This window comes from Pseudonaja textilis, chromosome 1 (genome assembly GCF_049901715.1).
Source record: "Pseudonaja textilis isolate UNSWEBS1 chromosome 1, rPseTex1.2, whole genome shotgun sequence".
In the NCBI taxonomy this organism is placed as follows: Eukaryota; Metazoa; Chordata; class Lepidosauria; order Squamata; family Elapidae; genus Pseudonaja; species Pseudonaja textilis.
In genome coordinates this window covers 236,883,928-236,903,562 of record NC_141990.1, presented here as the reverse complement: position 1 = coordinate 236,903,562, position 19,635 = coordinate 236,883,928, and the positions used below count along the sequence as shown (strand labels likewise).

General features: G+C 36.5%; 1 protein-coding gene across 10 annotated transcripts in view; it reads right to left on the bottom strand.

Moving 5' to 3' along the window:
• The window catches only part of PTPN5 (protein tyrosine phosphatase non-receptor type 5), a 68,197-nt gene that overhangs the window by 8,620 nt on the left and 39,942 nt on the right, over positions 1-19,635 (bottom strand). For 9 of the 10 annotated variants that reach the window (XM_087921009.1, XM_087921016.1, XM_087921008.1 and 6 more), the window contains 8 exons: positions 18,758-18,841; positions 16,031-16,269; positions 14,635-14,824; positions 13,005-13,089; positions 10,534-10,613; positions 9,871-10,008; positions 5,749-5,859; positions 4,466-4,626 (listed from right to left, as the gene is read on the bottom strand). In XM_087921009.1, the coding sequence (XP_087777135.1) occupies positions 4,466-4,626; positions 5,749-5,859; positions 9,871-10,008; positions 10,534-10,613; positions 13,005-13,089; positions 14,635-14,824; positions 16,031-16,269; positions 18,758-18,841 (1,088 nt within the window). The remainder of the gene's footprint in view (positions 1-4,465; positions 4,627-5,748; positions 5,860-9,870; positions 10,009-10,533; positions 10,614-13,004; positions 13,090-14,634; positions 14,825-16,030; positions 16,270-18,757; positions 18,842-19,635) is intronic. The other variant, XM_087921015.1, reaches the window with a different exon arrangement.

The following is a 19,635-nucleotide window of genomic DNA, read 5'->3' as shown; positions in this document are numbered from 1 at the left end:
TCAATATGTTGATGTTACTCAGCTGTAAATCTTTGCCCCCGAGTGTCCAAATGATACTGTTCAGATTTTTTCCCAGTGCTTGGAGGTTTTAAGGGTTTGGATGAGAAAGAAACAGGCCTTGACTCAATTCTAGCAAGATCAAGTAACTGTGGGTTGTGAGACTTTCTATTTTTGACTTGGATGGATAGCACTCCCCCCCTAGACACAGGTGATACACAATTGGGGATGGAGATCTTTTGGGGCTGATAATCAAAGAACAGATGGCAGCTATGATCAAAAGCCATCATTTTCATTTTGCGCACCCATTCCTGATCCAGGAGGTTCTGCTTTATTCATATCTTATGCAGCACTCAGACTATTGTAATTTCTTCTCCATACTAGGATACTCATGAATCACTTTCAAAAACTGCTATTAATCCAGAATGTAGGAGTGCATGCAGTTTGGAACAAATAATGGTTTGTCTATATAACATCACTGCTTTGCAAGTCACACTGGCTGCCAGTGGAGCAATTCAAGGCATCAATGAAATTAATGTAAACTATATTTTTCAATATTATGTAAAAGACTTATGTGAAAGCCTTGACTGACCATGTCCCCATTTGACAATGATCATGGCTTATAGAAAATTGCTTCCTGGGTGTGTGGGAGAGTAAATGGTAAAACAAGTTATTATTGAAATAGCATAAAAGCATAAATGCACAAATTTAAACAAAAAGAAAAATTGATACACTTAGTATCTATGAAACTAAGAGAAAGGTGAAGAAATTAACAGATTTGACTTAAGGTGATCTGATCTTATGGGGTACAATTGATGAATTCATGCGGGGAAAGTGAAGTTGTAGGTTTAAATATGAATGAAGCAGCTAAAATATGTAAGAACATGTGAATTAGTGTATTGTTTAGGCTATTGTGGATGCATATAAAAGTAGAAATGTATCCATTCGTGATAGGTGCATCTAACACTCCAATAAATGATGATAATTGAAGAACCAAAGATAAGATTTGAGAAAAATTGTGCAATAATATAAATAAATGCAGACCAGGTGAAATAAATATTGGCATGAACAGATGAGTGTGAAGAGAGGGATGACATTTCTATACCTCAGAAATAAATTAAAATAGTGACTGTTTTATGAGCATCCGTTTAGGAAAAAAAGTATATTTGTTTCAAATCTGTAGTTTGAGCCTAATTCTATTTACAGAGAGCTCTGTTGGTGTTAAGGCACCAGACTAGAAACCAGGAGGCTGAGAGTTCTAATCCCACTTTAGGCATTAAGTCATCTGAGTGACCTTGGGCCTGTTACTCTACCTCAGACAAGGGCAATCCACTTCTGAAAAACTTTGCCAAGAAAATTGCAGGGCCTGGTCTAGGGAGCCATCAGGAATCAACACTCTTCCATCACTGTGGAAAGTACCAAAAAAGGAGAATAATTGTAGCTCAGGGTTGAAATGAGGGGTCTTGGTGCTCTCTGAGTTGGCTTGTTTTCTTGCAGATGTCTCATTATCCAAACTAGGTAACACATCATCAGTGCTAGAAAAACATCTGCAAGAAAATAAGTGATCTCAGAGAGCACCAAAGATCCTTCACTGTGGAAAGTGGGAGTAAGGAAAGAGACTGGAATTTGATTGGAATACAATGAGAATTATATTGCAAAGTGCCAAGACATATATGGGATTGCATGAAGTATGAAAATGGATGTTTGGTGGAATGATAGGCTATAGGCAACTCCTGCAAAAATTGAGAGAAATATATTACAATGTGTACAGAAAGAAAAGATAATTGTCAAGAATATATGTGAACAGAGCAAGGAAGGATTAAGATTAAAAGAGGCAGAACATTTTGATAAGACATTAAAAATTGTTTTAGAAGTAAGTGAAGAAAGCTAAACAAAGAGACACAAGCAGGGAATGGAATTAAAATTAGAAGTGACAAAATAATTTGGGAAGACATTAAAACAAGGAAATGCTAGACGCAGCATGTTAATGATTTGTATGGGAATGCTATAATATATGACAATACACAGAAGAATGGAAATGAATGCTGTAAATGTAGCCTGTAAGAAAAAAAAATGATGAAAAGGAATACATATTGTACACACTGGAAGCAATTTGCAAATAATATGCCTTCATGTAGCTTGTAAAGAATTATGTTACTGTAAATTTAAAGCAAACTGTTAAAAAAGAAATGCTGAATTTAGAGAGCACCATAATGCAGCTACCTGACTGCATTATAACAGAAAAAATATACTTTTAGAACATTCAGGAAAAAATTGTATTTTATTACTTTAGATTGTGATAGCACATTGTGTTCTCACATGGTTTGTGTTTAATGAAAAATGCTGTAGAGACTCATTATACCTTTCTGCCATCATCCATAATCTGCTTGTACAAGGGGTACTTGTAGCAATCTTGCATAACAACAGGAATATTCAATATACAAGATTTCATTTTGTAATCTTACTAAAAATGATGTAACTTTAAAATGCAAATGTTCCCTTTCATCACCAAAGCCAAATTATATGAAAAATAAACCAGAAAGATATTTGCAATGGTTATGCCTCAAATTATATAGCTCTGTTCAATATTTTCCTGAGGGTGGAGTTAACCAGTAGGTGGACACAAGAGAAGTCCTGTAAAGATTTCTATGAAACCTGCTTATTGGGTAATCAGGGGCTTCCTTGATACACTCAGTAGTGGCAATATGTTGTGGAGCATCACAGACAGCTCCTCCAAAGAGCAGGATCCTGTTAGAAAGTAACACATCTTCAGGGGTGTTGCTCTTGACCTTTGCTTGCTATAAGAGATAGCTCCCCATTGACTGACTGATTGCTCTGCTCTGTGTCTTCCAGGACAGCAGTCGCCAACCGGTGGGCCGTGAGAAAATTTTGATGGGCTGCAGAGAAATCTCACCCCCAGAGCACCCCCCCTCAAAGCAATTAATCCAGGCTGCACAGAAACACAAGGCTGCGTAGCCCACATGGCCCGTGGGAACCCTCCCCACCCACTCACTCTTTACTCGGCAAACTTGCCTGCTAAATTTCTATTTTTCCTTTTTCCGACCATCATCTGTGTTCTGCTGTGCCGGGAGATTTAGATTAGCTAGGAAGCAGGAAATTGTTGGATTTCTTGCTTTGTAGCTAGTCTTCAGATCTTCGGCTCTGCTTTTAAGCATAGCCGAACCTCCCTTAGGATTGAAGTTTCTATTATTCAGTGCAGACTCACAGCAAGCAAATTTGAGAGACTGAGCTAGCCGATGGCAGATAGATAGATCACTGAATCTGTGATTCTGTGAGCAACTCAATCTGCCTGCCTGCTTTGCCCAATTTTGGGTAAAAGTTGCTCTTTTTAAAGAAAAAATACACCATGTACATACATGGTGTATGTAATAAATATTGTGTTGCGAGTTGATTTTATGAGTTTGCTTGCAAGCAAATTTTATGTAACAGATTGAGCTCGCCAATGGCAAATAGATAGATCTCTGAACGAATCTGTGATTCTGTGAGCAACTCAATCTGCCTGCCTGCTTTGCCTGATTTTGGGTAAAAGTTGCTCTTTTTTTATAAAAATTTCAATATTTATATAAATATTTATAATATTTACATACAAGCCATGCCCAACCAGTCACATGACCAGCAAGCCACACCCACAAATTAGGCCACGCCCACAGAACCAGTTAGTGGTCCCTGGGATTTAAAATTATGAGTTTGGTGGTCCCCAAGGTCCATAAGGTTGACGACCCCTGTTCCAGCAAGTTCTGAAAATTAATTAGTCCTGGGTGACATTGTCTCAAACGAAAGACTTGCTTTTTAGTTGGGGACGGCAATCCTCCTCAAGTGGTTGTGGTATGACAGAGCTCTTTATGTGGGATGCTTTCATATTTGATTTGCATTTGTAATTGATGATTGAGACATATTTTTAATATGTAAAATAATATCTCTGTAGTACCTGCAGCACATTACATTGGATAATAGGGGAAAAGAGAAGAATGATGGGCAGTGACCATACCATGGTGAACCGGATCCAGGACTGGTAATTAAAAATAAACAATAAGCCTATTATTATTAAAACACGATAACAGATAGAAGAGTAGAGCTTGGAGTCCAACCCTCTGCTCAAGCAGAACCCTGTACCATTTCAGATAAATGAAATGGCTGCATGGTTCGTCTGCACTATGTAACAGGCACACGAGAGTCGGGTCATGTCCTAGTTACTGTGAAACCCAATGTGGAAATTTTGGTTCCTCTGGGCTCTACCAGCTTAGATGCATGGGATGTTTCCTTGCTAGAATATAAAGAGTGGACACATAGAAAAGGTGTGTCTAAAAAAATGTGAGAGATAAATTCAGTATTGTGTATAACATTAAAAGTAAAAGAAGTTTCAAGTGAATGTCAGAGGTATAGGAAAATTACCTAAGTATCATTCCCCCCCGCCCTCATTTCTTTCTAACAATGTTTAATAATTTACCTGCAATGAACAATGATTGGCGCATTCTTTTCTTCTGCACAATTCCTGGCTTCTTCCACTTCTTGAACCAGCTGGAGCAGGGCTGGTGCTTGATCAGGGGTCTTCTGGTCTGGCCAAGATGTATACCAGTAGTGCTTCAGATTTCTTGTTTCTTCACCATTCTGTAAGACAGGGAGCAAGAAAATCGGAAACAAGAGAATTAGAAATTCAACACATGGAAAACATCTCTCATTAGAGGAATCACAAAAAGCAGCCCAGAATCAGGTAGAGTATTCCAGGCATTGACCACTCTGTTGCTGAAGTTGTATTTTCTGCAATCGAGTTTTGTGCAGTTTACCTTGAGTTTGTATCAATTGTGTGCTCATGTATTGTTGAGGTTGAAGCTATATGCGATCAACTGGCATTTATTCGAAGATTCCTGAAAATATGGCACCATATAATTCCTCGATCTGCACTCTAAATTTTAGGTAAAAAATAACTGCAGGTTTCTGCTGAAAGACTCAATACCTTTGATTACTTGGGTGAGGAATTTTTGAATACTGAAGGTTCAATATTTCGGGGGGGGGAGGGAGGGACTTTGCTAAGAAATATACATATTAGAAATATATATTTAGCTGGTTTTTAGAATGGATAAATATTGAAATAATCAACTTCTCTAGGCAAAAAAGACTGCTAAAATAATAGATAATTTTGTAATTTATTATTATTATTTTGTTTCTGTACTCAATTCACTTTACAGAAATAGTTTTAAGGAAAGGCATGAATTATAAATATAGAGTATAGGTACTTCCATATTGTGGTCACCATATAGGTCTAATACCAGTCACACCAAAGATCTTACAGACCTGATTTACAACGTCTAGCCTGCTCAAATATAGGAATCTGTTAAAAATAAAGATATGGTACAAATACTAAGGTTGTTGTAAGGCCAGTGCATTTAGGAAGACTTTTAATAGATAACAAAAGCAGAAAACACATGGTAATAAATTGCCTGTAGGCAGTTGAGTGGAATGGTTCATAATTCTAATTGTTCTGCAAAGAGCTTGATGGCCTACATATCAGACGTATTCTTTTTAAGAGGCCTATCAACATTACTAAAGCCTCCTTCAATCTGGAGCTCTGCAAATATGTTAGGCTATAACTTTTGGATCCCAAGCTGCACATCTACAACAATGTGCTGTGTACTTGAATTAAATTTAGAAAGAACATCATGATCATGAAAAGAATATTTCAAATGTTTTTTATTGAATTGTCTATGAGTAATCCTTTACTTTATATCTTACCTTTAGGGTAATAAGCCTTAACCGATAATCATCTGCTTGTATGATTCTGTTAACTGTAATTTCAATTCCTTCATAGGTAATTTGCTCTTCTGGCCAGTACTCTGTACATTTCTAGGCAAAAATTAAATCACAGATATAAAGGCAGGAGTCTGCAGAAAGTAAATGTGCTCTGTTAAACTTAAGAGAAGTATACTGTACAATTGAATTATTGCAGAATGTTTTCAGAAATCAGTTATGCTATAAATAAACATATTAACTGATGTAAAGTGGTATTTTACCTGAGTCAGAATGTTTGGCTGTCTCCCCCCGACTCCCCATTAAACCATATATTTTTCAATGTTTTTCTTGGCTTAAGAACTGCATAAATGAGAAAACCCCATCACATTCAGTTTTCTCATGTCATTATTACAGTAACAGAAGAAACCAGCAGGGATTTAGAAAAGCAGCCAAATTTCAATTCAGAGTTTAACTTTGATGATGACAAGATTAAATTCAAATATTAAGATTCAGGGTTCAAAACCAACAAAATTAAATTTAGACCCATTTGAAACTATAATAGAAAAGCACCATCATGCCTGAAGCTATTTGATTTTTGGAAGAATAAGATACAGATAGCAAGCCTAGAACATTTACAGGAACTTGTTTAAAACAAATTTATGTTATCACTGTCATATGTATAATGCAAGGATATAAGAAAGAACTTTATAGACAATTCGGAACTGTCCAGACTTCTAGTTTGAGCTTTTTCGGCAACAGACCGAAACCTCGTCTCTCCAAGGCTTCGATCCGTGCTCGCCGCTGGAGCGCCCCAAGCAGGTTGGTTTCGGGACTAAGCCACCCCGTAGGGGTGGTAAAGAAGGGGGAGACTGCCTGCAGAGTTGAGGAAAGCTGCATCTCTCCTCCCCAGCTGGCCATTACTCCCTTTCCTGAAGGCGGTTGTAGCGGTGGTCAGAAATGGCCACCACAAAGAACTCAACCGGAAAAGAATGTGCAGGAGGAAGATAAGAGAAAGTTTTGGTTGACCGGGTCAAACAGCAAAAGCAACAAATAAGGTGCCCTGAAATTTAAACTTAACAACATTGTTCCCAAAGAAGATTTTGAAGCTGCGAAGGAGAGAGAGAAGGGAAAGGATTAGGTTTTTTTTCTTTCCTTCCTTATACTGACAGCTAAGAGACTTAAGCAAGAAACTGAAAAAAAATCCACTCTGACATTAATAGGCATCTAAGCTGAAAATAAAAGTCAAAGGGATAAATAAAGATTTCTGGACATTTACAAGTTTTTAAAAGCTGGAAAGGAGAAAAAAAAAGAATAGAAGGGCAGGATCTGGAAAAATGGAGGAGACTGCCTGGAATTAAGGAATGGAACTGTAATTAAAAGGAACTTACAGTGAAATTTTAACAAGATTCCTCAAATATACATATTAATGGAAACTTATTAATGATAGAATTGAATTGGAATGGAATGTTTTATTTTATATATATATAATTTTTCTTTTTAAGAAGATAGTGTCTATTTTAAGAATGTACCAAGCAGAATTCGATTGGAAGTTATGTATTATATTGAATGCTATAATCTTAAAGCTATACAAGATAATGTGAAATTGTAACGGGACAGACAAAAGTACAAATACAATTATTTGAATTGAGATAATCAAAACAAAGTTGAGAAAATTAGAAGAGGGGAAAAACTATGTAGAAAATATAAAATGGTAATAAGATATGGAATAGAATATAAAAATGAGCATGAAATTGAGTTTTGTGTCTGCATGAAGAAGTGATAACCTGGGACCATGCTATTTTCAAAAAAGATGTTTTATTTGTATTTTGTTTTTGTGAAAACCCAAATAAAATTTTCAAAAAAAAAAAGAACTGTCCACAAGCATTTACTTCCCAGAAAAGAAGACTCAGAGAAACAAGGAATAGAGAAAAAAATAGAAAGTAGAGGATTAAAATATGTGAAGGAGAGGGAATGAAGATACTGCAATGGTTTTAAGTGTGAAAATGGTCATGAGTCACTTTTTTCAGTGCTGTTGTAACTTTGAGTGGTCACTAAATAAATAGTTGTAAGCCCGGGACTATCTGTACTCATTAATGCTCTCATCATTTTGATAACTATAATGTCTTCTATATGGGTTGGCTTTGAAGATGATCTGAAAACTGCAGCTGATGTGGAATTTGACAGGCAGATGAGAAATATTATTGTCGCATAATGCCAACTATTTCTTCTGCTGAATGTTCAGTTTTGTCCTCCCATCTGCTGGAATCTACCCATTCTATAATCACATGTCCACTGTCAAACAATATTTTTACTAAAGTAGGAAAAGCATCCAGATTTTTTCTACCCCTTCACTAATAGTAGCTATAGGGGCTATCTTTATTCTTTGTAATGAAGAAACATTTTCATCTCTTTGTATATGGATTAATCAGGCACACATTTCCTACATGTGTATGCATACAAGTGGATTTGTCGGGCCTAATCAGGTACATTTGTGCTGTATCTGTGTGTGTGTGTTTGTATTTCTGTTGTTTCCTTATGTTGTATCAGTTTTTGTATCTAAGTGTGCACGGAGATGCACAGGATGGGCTGCTTTTGGATGTCCTGGACCATGTGACTAGGAGGAAGCGGGCTTGGATTGCAATGTTCATAAACCATCCAAACCACTTCTCAATTGCATCCCCCATAGGAATGAATTAGGGGGATATTTTTTCCTGCATAGCTCCCAAGTAAATCTGGCCCATTTTCAACACAATCTATGTTTCCTTTGCTTTTCCTTCTATACCAAATTATGTCTCATTCTGTTCTATGCTGAAGAACTATCCTGGTGATGAACTGACAGAATCCTAAGTTTTTCTTTCATTATTCCATTGGGTATGTTTGATTGGGGATGGGGTTGAGCGCACACACTATCAAAAGTGCTAGTAGCTATCTATAGCTCAGTCTTGGAGCAGCTGAAATGAAGAACACCCACGCATTTCCGTGGGCTGTCTGTCAGTTCACATTACATTTTATAAGAGTGCTAGAGTACTAAAGCCTTAATCTTTGCATTATTAGAATTAACATAAATAGCGTGAACACAAATATTCTTCTTGCAGTCTATATTTATATTTGAGTCACAACACAATTCTTTTTTTAATGGAAAATTTTTGAAGCGTCCCAGAGTCTTGAACAAGCCACGTCTCTGATAAGGGAGAACTGTGTACAGAGATCTCCAGAGATGTGTAGGATTTCCATTTCCTTTGTAGCAACTCTATAGTGTTGCAACTATAAATCATGACAAATAGAATGAAAACATGGCAAAAGCTTTCTAGATTGGCAAGAGCCTGACTTAACGCTACTTCTCTAGATGACTGGTCAAACATTTTGCCAACTAAACTTTGGTTTTCTTAAAGCTATCCTCATGTGCTATCTTAAGATGCTCAAGGTTCTTATGGCTCAATTGAAAAGGGCAGCAAGGAGACAATTCAAAATACATGCTAAGTTGCTAACGGAGAACTAAACAAGATTTCAAGGGCCACAAAATTTGCTGGCAGGATACTCTATTGGTAGGGCCTTAAACATGGCATTAGCCCATCACTGCTCATGTACTTGTCAGTTTCTTTCTAGAATAACCAGCTGCTACTGCTACCGCAATCACATTCTGATCAGTATTCATCCTTGCAGCTGAGGCACTAACAGGACAAGAATCACATTTTCCTAATGAAAAAATTAAAATCCAGGTGTAACAGGAACATTTCAAAAGAAAGGCTTTAGTCTCAAAAGAAAAATAGGAAATGCACTTCAGGAGTGCCTCAAGTATACATCTATGGAAATTCTCAGTCACCCAGGTCATGGTTGTCCCAAAGATGCTTTTTCAAAAGACAACTGGACTTTCTTGGTTTTTGCTTGAAGACATTTCGCTTCTCACCCAAGAAGCTTCTTCAGTTCAGAACTGAATCAAAAACAGAGGAAGTCCAGTTGCCTTTTGAAAAGGGACCTTTGAATTTTTATACTATATTCCAACTTTACCTTGATTACTGATGTTAAAAAGCAGACGTTTTATGAATGGAATAATGTTTTATTCAGGAATACACTGAAGGCACAAAACAGAATTTAAAAAAATAGAAAATAGAGATTCAGCATTACCTCATTCATCTCTTCTATATTGGTAATCATGACAATGATTGGAGAATGCTCCTGCCATACCATTCTCCAGAAATCACTGACAGTATTAACTATGGGTCCCTGAGTAGCAATGTACACCTTTTCTTCTCCTCTATAGCCCTAGCAAAAAAACAACAACAAAACCCAACAAGGTTCATGAGTGCTGAAATGTACGTATACCTCAGTCCTCCAGTTTTCATTCAGAAGCTGTTTAGTAAATTAGAAAGAACTATTCTCACACTCACACTTCACATAAAGTGAAACAAATAAGCACAAGCAGCATAACTTTGATTTATACAAAAACTAATGGTTCCTATGACACTAGGAGCAATTTATGCTATGTAAGATATATAGTTAAGCTGAAATTCATTTGGTAGGGCTACATCTGGCACCATATTTTGGGGCCTTGTTGGATTCTAAAGATTATGGTGGTAAAAATGACTGTCATTCGCTATCAGAGATTGCTAGCAAATCACACTTTAAAGCATCGCATATATATTTTACAATGTTGAGATTTGAATCTGTGCCTCTGTCAGCATGTTGGAAGGACTGAAATGATTGTGGAATTCTGCAACTATTGAAAAATAGTTGAGGCCTAGCAAAACCACTTATCTAGAACAGATTCTGTGGAACTGCCAGTCTTACCCTGATGTAATTAGCATTAATGTAAGAGCTGAGGGGATCGTCTTGATCATCTGAGGTAAGGCACACTCTGCTGTGACGATCTGGAAAATGAAAAGCAGCAATGATGAGTTATAGATTGGAAGGAACAAAAAGGGGTTTTCTCTCTGTTCCAGCCTGAATTGTACAAAAATATTACACAACAGACCCTCAAAACTGGAATTCTGAGAACTGGCCACAGGTTTGGTTGAAAGAAACACAAGAGCGACCCTGATAGTTTTAGCTGAAGATCTACCTGATTCAGAGTTCTGCTTCCCACAGTTGACAATCCAGATGTCCTGGAGAAAGTATTTGTTGCTTTTGCTCACCCACAGCTAATATTCAGTGGGATACAACCCTGGGGCTGTATTTAGATGCTATTACTGGTACCCATGAAGAGTCCTAACATCCCTTTCTAATCCCTCCCCCCAGAATCCATATTAGTCAATATTTTTACCACATTTTGTGGCAGTGAACAGAGCATAGCAATTCTGAAGGAGCAGGGTGCTGCAGTGTCTTTCACAATTCAGTGTGCTTTCTTATTGCAGAACTAATCATTATTAACGTTGCATGTAGCCTGGTCTAAATGCCAGTGCAAAGGCACAGTTCTGCTATAACTCTAGAAGATTTAATGTTGCGCTGCTTTTGAGCAATAACTTTTTTAATGAGCTTTCTGAAGTCAACCATTTTCATATGGTTAGGGTGGAATTTTCGAGACAAAAGGCTTAAAAGAAATTACCCACAACAAATCTGTAAATCTGCAAAAGAAATACAGTATACATTAGCTGAATTAAAGACTATTATCATTTCTTTTGCTAACTGCAATTAACTATAATGCCGCAAGCAACTAACTGATCATTAAGTTAAGTGCCTATTTATCTTTCCGTTCTAGCTGGAATGAACATCTATTTTTGAAAAATTTAAACATTTTATTTTATTTTCAGAACAACGTATTCCGTTTTGTGGGCAATTTTTCTAATTGAAAACTGCTTTTAAGCTTTTTAAAAGAATGAAATTGCAATTGTAAAGTGTTAAGACAGACTGAATGTTTCAGTGCACAGAAATATTTCAAACAGAAGAAAAACATATCTCAGGAGGCATTTTAAACAGTTGATATAACTTTTTAGTCCATCTCATCAAAATAATCATAACGATTATTAAGACTAGATAAATAGTAAATACAAACATCCAATGTAACATTTTCTGTATCATAATGCAGTCCAACACAATAACCTTGGATCCCTCCAAAACAAAAATTCTAACGATTGGTCAAAATGGTATGAAATAGTAAAATCTCAGAAGATTTTGACCAAATTATCTCTCAAGCGCTGAGAGATACTGAAATCACTCAACATTCAATTTGTGAGATTCATAGTTACTGCCTGGGAATGTCATAGGTGTCAACTCATAAAATATTTTTATGGCCGTTTTATAGTTGCCAACAGAAAGAGAGGGGAGAAAGGAGTTTTGAAAGAGCAGTGCGGCAGCTTGGAATCAAAAGTGCATTCCATGCATAGTTTTTTCAGAGATTGTAACTAGGTGACTGAAGTTTCTGCTGGGCAAAAATCTAACTGGAGAACATGACTGATGACTCTCGGCTATGGACGTGTTTCACTGGAGAATATGAATTATGATATACCCAGAGGGGTGGGGGGAAAGCCAGGGTCAAGGGTGACAGTGAATTATGTGTCTCAGAGTCGGCTACACCCAGGTCGTGCCGGCATGTTAACTCCCAATAAATCCTGTTTAGTGTTGGAAGTTTGGCTTGAGACTCATGATTTAATTGGGGTAACTGCCAGAATCCTGACAGCAGGTACAGGTAGTCCTTGACTTACAACAGTTCATTTCATGACCATTCAAAGTTACAATGGCACTGAAAAAAGTGACTTATGACCGTTTTTCACACTTACAATCGTTGCAGCATCCCCATGTCCATGTGATCAAAATCCAGACCCTTGGCAACTGATTCATATGTATGACAGTTGCAGGGTCCCAGGGTCATGTTATCACTTTTTGCAACCTTCTGACAAGTAGAGTCAATGGGGAGGCCAAATTCACTTAACAAGCATGTTACTAACTTTTAACAGCTGCGGTGATTCACTTAACAAATGTGGCAAGAAAAGTTATAAAATGAAGCAAAACTCACTTAACAAATTTCTCACTTAACAATATAAATGTTGGGCTCAATTGTTGTTGTAAGACCAGGACTCCCTATATTGCACTGCTGACCTTAATCCATATTCTTTGTGAAAGAATAACTCCAAAATGTGAAAAACTCCAAAATGCTTCTGTAACCCATGATCTTTCCTGACATTCGGAAATAGCTATCATAACCCACAAATCACCACTATGGCCAATCTGATCAAGTTTAAAACTGATTGTAAGATCACAAACATATACATTGAACACATAGTTCAAAATGCTTCTGTACTAAAAATTAATTTCTATGTCCTTACTTGGGAGAATTGTTTTGTAACGATTCTTTCGGACTAAACCTGGAATGTCATATTCCTTTGGATCAATAAAATTCATTGGGATTTCCTGTTGAAAGATACATCACAGAAATATTAGACATATTAAAATCCTAACAGCTTTTCACTTAAAAATGAAAGTGTTTTTCTTTTTTTTAAAAAAGAAAGAATATTGTAATACTTGTGAAAACTCATTCAATCCAGATTCAAAACCAGTGAACTAGAGAATTTGAGTACTAAAGGAAGTATGATGGAGCTGTGAGACATATTTAAAGCCCTTTTATTTTAGTTTAATATGAATGGGATTAAACTGTAATATTCTTATTTTTGTTATTTTTAGATTTATATTCTATTTTCTTTCCAGGAAGAAAAGCCAGTTTATACTGGGATTTTCCCTTTTCTTTATTAAAATATTCCTGCATGGCACATTGCACTGAGACAGTGTGAATTTCTATGGCTGAGCCTTTTTTATGAACCTGAATCTAATATTTGTTGTACTAATATTTGTCCTTACTGGCACTTTTTAATAACTTAAGTTGATAACCTTCATTGGATAACCTGATAAATATAGTTACTCCTCTGCTAAATAATAATAAAAAAATTCCCCTTATATTTCTGGCTTATCAAATAAATCTATGTTAATTTTATGCACTTCATTACTCAAGATAAGACCAAGGGGAATGCAAGTCATTAAAAGCACCGCTGTACAAATAGTAGTAAAACTAATGAATTTATTTTAATTACTGTATGATATTTATAAATGACTGTGTGTGTTCTGATGATGCAGAAGTCCTATCTGGTGATAATACAAATAAGGCTGGAAAGCACTGTTGCAGCAATGCTACTAGGAAGAAACCTGCAACTTTTCATAAAAACAGGTGCAAGAATATGTAGATTTTTGTGTGTGTGCAAGTTGTTAGTCAATACAGTGAGATTAAGCATAGGAAATTACATTACCAGGGAATGTTCCCTGCATTCAGCCATTTTTTCTACACTTCAAGTCACATTTCCATTCTTTAGAAGTTACTATTTGCCCCTACAATCCAATAAATGAATAAAAATCTGGTTCTGATAGATGCAAATGATGCATGCTGATGTATTTTTTATTGTGTATTTATGAAATATATAAAGAATGTTTACTTTTGCTTCCTTTCAAAGCTGTTCTGCCTTACTAAGGTCATGTCTCCTAAATGTGTTCATATTTCCCTTTTCAGCTATAACTGGGATACATTTGAAACTTTCAAAATGCAGAGATTGATTCAAACAGCGTGTTAAATGTGCCTGTTGAATGCTGTTTTAAAAGTCCTAAAAGTAAGGTTGTTTCCAGAAATTCATGCATGAAATGAAGGGGTGGGGAGGTGTTGAGCCATTCTTGAAATGTTTCCAAATTGAGATCCAGGGCACCAAAAATATTTCTTCCTTTTTTCCAACTAGATTTCCCCAATAGCTTAACAAATACAATTTTTTTAAAAAAATGTTTTTGTTTTAAATTATTGCAGTCAATTTCACTGAATATTATACTTTTCTTTAGCTCATTATGAGAACTGACGTGCTCCAATACGGGCAATAGAACTATAAACTCTTATTTTGGAAATGGGGGTACCGAAATACTTACAAAAAATTCTGCCTGGAGAACAAAAGAGTCTAAAGCTTTCTGGTGCAGCTCCTCTTCTGTGAGAACGTTTGATGCTGTCTGGAGATATTCTTGAGCTAACTCTTCCTTGGGAGACATGATATAGCCAAACCCTTGTTCAGTACAGCCAGGAGTACACATGTCCAACGTGAGTGAAACATTTGAACCTCGCCTGGATATACAGAGGTAACTGTTAATGGCTATGAAACAAATCAGCATGAATCCCTCACTTCCCCTATTTGCATGATATTCATGCTGAAATCCAGATAACAAAAAAAAAAAAATCCAAGATATATATCATATCATATATCTTTTCAGCCTTCTGGATGTATTGTATTACATTTCCCTTCACATACTGTACTCACAGTCAGTAAACTATGACCAGGTTAGCTGGGACCGTCAGTCAAATAGTTCTAGCAATCACCAAAAATTATACAGGTGGTCCTCAGTTAATGACCTTAATTGGGAATGGCAACTCCATAACAGAGCAACATGGTCCTAAAGTGAGAAATGGTGTGACCCGACCAACTTACAACAACCAGTTCTGGTTGCAGTTGTTAAGTTACTCACATGTACAAGTTGTGACTGTGACTTTCTGACAGCTTCCTCCCTGATTTTGCTGGTTGGAAGCCAGCCGTGAAGGCAGAAAATGGTGATCATGTGACTAGGGTCATAATTGTGCACCAGTTGCCAAGTACCCAAATTGTGATTATGTGACTTTGGGGACAGCTCTTTTTAAGCAGTCTACAGGGTCAGCATATTGCCCCAACAATCTGGGTCCTCATTCTACCGATCTCAGAAGGATGGAAGGCTGAGTCAACCTTGAGCCAGTGAGACTGCGGGCAGCTGGCAGTCAGCAGAAGTAGCCTGCAGTATGGCATTCTAAGCACTGCGCCACCAAGGCTTCTTTAATAAATAAAGGTTAACCTAATACTACACCAGCTAGAAAATATTGTAATAGAGATTTATGCCCCAGGAAGACAGGTCATGGAAAGCATATTTATTTATTAGAAGAACAACAGACAATATAATAATCTTTTATTGCCACTGATTATCAAAACAAATCAAAAACTGGGAAAAGCATCAGTGGAAAATAACAAATGGATCTTTTTTTCAAGATAAGATTTATTTTTGTTCAATAGCCAGAAAGTTCAACACTTTAACCAGATTAATAATGTTTGAGAAATCCATAACAGTTTCATAGAGTATATTTATAAATATTAATTGAGAATTAATTAAATTATTGAGCTGAGAAGGGAGTTGCTTATTTTTGAAAGAAAATAAATTTATTTGGTCCAAATTGAGTTGGTTGTTCATAATGGCTAAGCTTCCTCTGCTCTGTGATCAGCTGATCGCATTTCTTCACATGCTGCCTTACCTTTCCTGCAGCCCTACAGATTTAACTGTAAGAGTTACTGGATCTGTTTCTGCTTTTATATCCATCACACAGTCAAAAACTGGTGACTCTGGTACAAGATCTAAATCAAGGAAGTCATCATTGTTTTTGTCTTCTGTCCATTCAGAATAAGTGAACGATGGCTGACGGCTTACAGACTGTCGCCTGTCTTCTTGGAGGGGAAATGGGGGGTCTGGAGGAGCTTTCACAAGACGCCAAACCTATGGGAAAATAAACTGTGCTGCATTTAAGGCTCTCTAGAGAGAAAACCGATGGGTTCTGCTAAAGAGAACAGGAAGAGAAGAGGAAAATTCTATGCAGTGCCTCTATATGTTGCAAGAGCATTGTCTAGTATAGTTTTGCACTCAGCTTTATGCCTTGTAGTTTTCTCAATAGAATTACCACTGAATACAGTAGAGACCCTGGAAAATGTTGCAGAGATGCTTACGTGCATTTTACACAATGATCCACTATCATGAGATGCACAACCACCACACGTGAACTAGGTCATTATCAGGAACCGTTCTTGGATTCTGAGAACAACTCCCCCTCACAAATGACAGAGTTAAAGGCTTCTTGAACGAGAGCTTCCTGTTGACTCATTCCATTTTTTAAAATGTCTGATAATCTCAGTTTTCCTATTATTTCAAAAATCTGCAAAGACCAGTAGAACCAAAAAGGAACAAAGGGCTAAAGAAATCTGCACATAAGCATCTTTGCAAGACACGTAGCATTCAAATAACTTCCAATTTCATCAATAATTATTCTGCTTCCACCCAAAACGTGGCATTAGGAATAACGCTGTGTTAAATAAGGAAAAAGGATAAGGATGGGCAGACTTTGAGGAGGAAAATTGCCCTATTTTAGAAGTGTGCATGAACCCTCTTGACCTCTTTTTCATTGAATCCATGGTTCCCTGCTGACTTTTCCCCATAGTTCAGATGCCTTCTGTGTAGAAGAATATATGTCCTATGTTCTACTTCTTTTTTATTGATATAAAATCACTGAATTAAAAAGGTATGTACCACTGTACTCTTAGTTTAATGCAGGGAGGAGGGAAATAGCTGTTTCCTAGACATTGGTTGGTTTCTGATTTCATTATCAAGTTTTTTTCTTCTTTTTAGGCATTTGTTTGTGGGCAGTTTTTTTTTAACCTTACCGCTGGAACTTTAGACAGCAGTATAAAGTAATCTAGACTAATTAGACTAATCAGTTGACCCCACCTCCCCCTCTGTGCTTCCTGCTTCTCCGTCTCCTATCTTTTAATTCATATTATTGTGCTTTCCTAGTTTATTTTTATTGTTTCATTGCTTTGCTATTGTTATATATTATTTTTTTCTGTTTGACTGTTGTAAGCTGCCCAGGTAGCCCCATGGCGATGAGCAGCAAATAATTTTAACAAATAGATAAAAATAAAAATAAATTCTGTTGTTGGCTTAACATTTAGGCATTCCTGAAACTCAGGTTGTAATTTTGATCATACATACTTAAGCAAAAATCCCCTTGCACTTGATGGAACATATTTTGACAATGCTGTCAATCTAGTTTCAATCAGAAGCTTCCTTGAGTTCATTTTATGTAGTTAGCCATGGTGAACCTGGTAGGGTGGAGCATGGACAGAGGAGACTGTAAGAAAGGAGGGATCAGACTTAGGAACTATATAGCCATTTCGAGACACTGGCTTCCATTGCAGATGTGATTACTTGCCATACACTCTGGCCGATTTAAGAGAACATATTGCGCCTTGCATATTGTGGAACTCTCAAGAAAATCAGAGTAATGGAAGTTTTGTTACTTGAAATATAAGGCAGCTTCTTCACAAATACTGAAAATACGCAATAGTAGCGTATGGAATTTTAAACTATAAAAGGTAAGTTCTAAATATGAGAGATACATCAAATCTAGGCTCTTCTCTATCAAGTAGGCCTGAGGAACACTTTAACTGTATAAATTGCATTGATCCCAGTTTCCATTTAACACTTAATAACTTTTCATAGTCAAATATTTTCATAACTTGGCTGATCATATAAACTATTGAATGTAAAGACTTCAAGATGTTTCACTAATATTGGTGTACATCTAAACTTACACCATAAGAACCTTTCCTTATACTCTTTGGTTACTTACTGATGATCTTTATTAAAAATTAAATAGGAAAAAAGTGTGGAACTCAATAGAAAATTAAATTGGACTAATCCCACTGTTCCTATTCTGACCATGTTTGCTCTATAATAGGGAATATCTTGTACAGGTGGTTTGAACCTTTTACAGTTTACTGTCAATTTACAAGCTCGTCCTTTTGCATTTTAATATGCATGATTATCCTGCTCTATGGTAGTAGCTTATTATTTGATCCAACAACAAATCTGGTGAATAAGAGCTTTGCAAAGAACAAATGAACGGAACAGCAAAGCTAATCTTACTACCCACATCAGTCCTCTTATTGGGAGAACTAATTACCCTCCTTATTAAACGATTTTTTTAAAAACCCACTTCTTTTTGCAAAAGTAACAGAGGGCACCCTACAATTGTCTAATTCCCAGAATCAGAGAATAATGTTTATGGAAATTTATAAGTACATTGCTAGGGCTCACTTAAACTTATTTTTCACCAAATGTACAATAGAACATTCTAGGGAAACTCAGCAATTATTAATTTATTCAGCAAACTCTTCAACTGAAATTAAATGCTTCCAAGATGTCAGCTTACCAACGTTGCTATGAGTAGCAAGCCAAGGGAGAACAGAGACAGCAGGAGGTAAGACACTGTGATGCCTTCATCCCTGATCAGATTCTAAGGAAGAAAATAAACCTATAGTTATTTTAGGATAGTGAAAGACCCCGAAAGGCATGCAAGAAAATGTCATGTAGGAAATAGTTCTGAAGATGGCTGTGGAATTATGTAAATCATTTTATATTTTTTTGACCAAATATTAACAACTCTAATTTGAAAAGAAATATTTTTCCTCACTCATTGAAATAAAATTTTTTTCCAATACATCAAACTACAACATGCTCTCCCCTGGGTAACTAGGGGCTACTTATGTCATTTATGGTATTATGAACTGATTCTGAAAAACAATGAAAGTGAAATTACGGGTTTCTGAAATATGATCAAAAAATGGGAATAAATCAAGGAAGGGATAAAATGTCAAAAACTTGCTAGTTTTACATCTGTGATAATTAAACACATCTTTCTTGACTTTTAAAATAAATAATGAAAGGTTCCCTCTGTAGAGAAAAGCCTGCGATGAGACAATGGCTAAGGATTAGCTTCTGGAGAAGGTACTATTAGCAACTTTAAAGGGGGCTGTAGTAGAAGACCTCCAGTCCTTGGAGGTCTTCTCCAAACCCAGACACCCTTCATAATTATTACTCAAGCTATAACCTACTCTTGGTCACTGAATAATTCTGAAGTTTGCTGGAAAAAGATTATCTAAATCCTTTGGAATCCAGATCCATACTTGGATATAGGACAAAGATAGCATTGATCACTCTTGTGAATTAATTGTTGATATTAGTCCACTCCCAAGAGAGCATCTCTGTTCAGCACCAGCCATTTGTCTTTGTTACCATTCCTCGTTGACT